Source organism: Dipodomys ordii, unplaced genomic scaffold (genome assembly GCF_000151885.1).
Source record: "Dipodomys ordii isolate 6190 unplaced genomic scaffold, Dord_2.0 Scaffold118, whole genome shotgun sequence".
Classification (NCBI taxonomy): domain Eukaryota; kingdom Metazoa; phylum Chordata; class Mammalia; order Rodentia; family Heteromyidae; genus Dipodomys; species Dipodomys ordii.
Genome location: NW_012267334.1, coordinates 3285655 through 3286936, shown reverse-complemented (window position 1 = coordinate 3286936; position 1282 = coordinate 3285655). Strand labels below are relative to the sequence as shown.

The 1282-nt window shown below is 57.0% G+C and overlaps 1 protein-coding gene across 1 annotated transcript in view; it reads right to left on the bottom strand.

Moving 5' to 3' along the window:
• Positions 1-493: 493 nt before the first annotated feature.
• The window catches only part of LOC105995610 (early nodulin-75-like), a 2448-nt gene continuing 1659 nt past the window's right edge, over positions 494-1282 (bottom strand). The window contains exon 3 of the mRNA XM_013029379.1: positions 494-1203. Coding sequence (XP_012884833.1) covers positions 494-1203 — 710 coding nt within the window. The remainder of the gene's footprint in view (positions 1204-1282) is intronic.

Below are 1282 nucleotides of genomic sequence, written 5' to 3'. Positions count from 1 at the left end.
GATCAGGTGGGTGGAACAACACCTCAACTTCTGTTCTTGCTTCTTGTGAAGCACAGGCCAGGTCTCTGGGTGGCTGGGTCTTTGTAGGCCACTAGGAGGAGCTGAGGGTTTGCTTCCTGCCTGGGTGGCATCACGCCTTTCTGATGGACTCCCATGTTACCTCTTCTCCTCTCCTAGGACCAAGGGGCCTAACTCTACCAGTGTGCAGGAGGGCGCCCGGGAGCTGATGCATGGCTCTAGACTGTGTAGTGATCAGGAGGGCGCCCAGGAGCTGACGCATAGCTCTAGACCTTGTAGGTGATCAGGAGGGCACTCGGGAGCTGATGCATGGTTCTGGACTGTGTAGTGATCAGGTGGGTGCTCGGGAGCAGATGCACGGTTCTGGACTGTGTAGTGATCAGGTGGGCGCCCAGGAGCTGATGCACAGTTCTGGACTGTGTAGTGATCAGGTGGGTACTCGGGAGCTGATGCATGGTTCTGGACTGTGTAGTGATCAGGAGGGTGCTCGGGAGCTGATGCATAGCTCTAGACCTTGTAGGTGATCAGGAGGGCACTCGGGAGCTGATGCATGGTTCTGGACTGTGTAGTGATCAGGTGGGTGCTCAGGAGCTAACGCATGGTTCTGGACTGTGTAGTGATCAGGAGGGCACTCGGGAGCAGATGCACGGTTCTGGACTGTGTAGTGATCAGGTGGGTGCTCGGGAGCAGATGCACGGTTCTGGACTGTGTAGTGATCAGGTGGGTGCTCAGGAGCTGATGCATGGTTCTGGACTGTGTAGTGATCAGGAGGGCACTCGGGAGCAGATGCACGGTTCTGGACTGTGTAGTGATCAGGTGGGTGCTGAGGAGCAGATGCACGGTTCTGGACTGTGTAGTGATCAGGTGGGTGCTCAGGAGCTGATGCATGGTTCTGGACTGTGTAGTGATCAGGTGGGTGCTCGGGAGCAGATGCACAGTTCTGGACTGTGTAGTGATCAGGAGGGCGCCCGGGAGCTGATGCACGGTTCTGGACTGTGTAGTGATCAGGTGGGTGCTCGGGAGCGGATGCATGGTTCTGGACTGTGTAGTGATCAGGTGGGTGCTTGGGAGCGGATGCACGGTTCTGGACTGTGTAGTGATCAGGTGGGTGCTCAGGAGCGGATGCATGGTTCTGGACTGTGTAGTGATCAGGTGGGTGCTCGGGAGCAGATGCATGGTTCTGGACTGTGTAGTGATCAGGTGGGTGCTCAGGAGCGGATGCATGGTTCTGGACTGTGTAGTGATCAGGTGGGTGCTCGGGAGC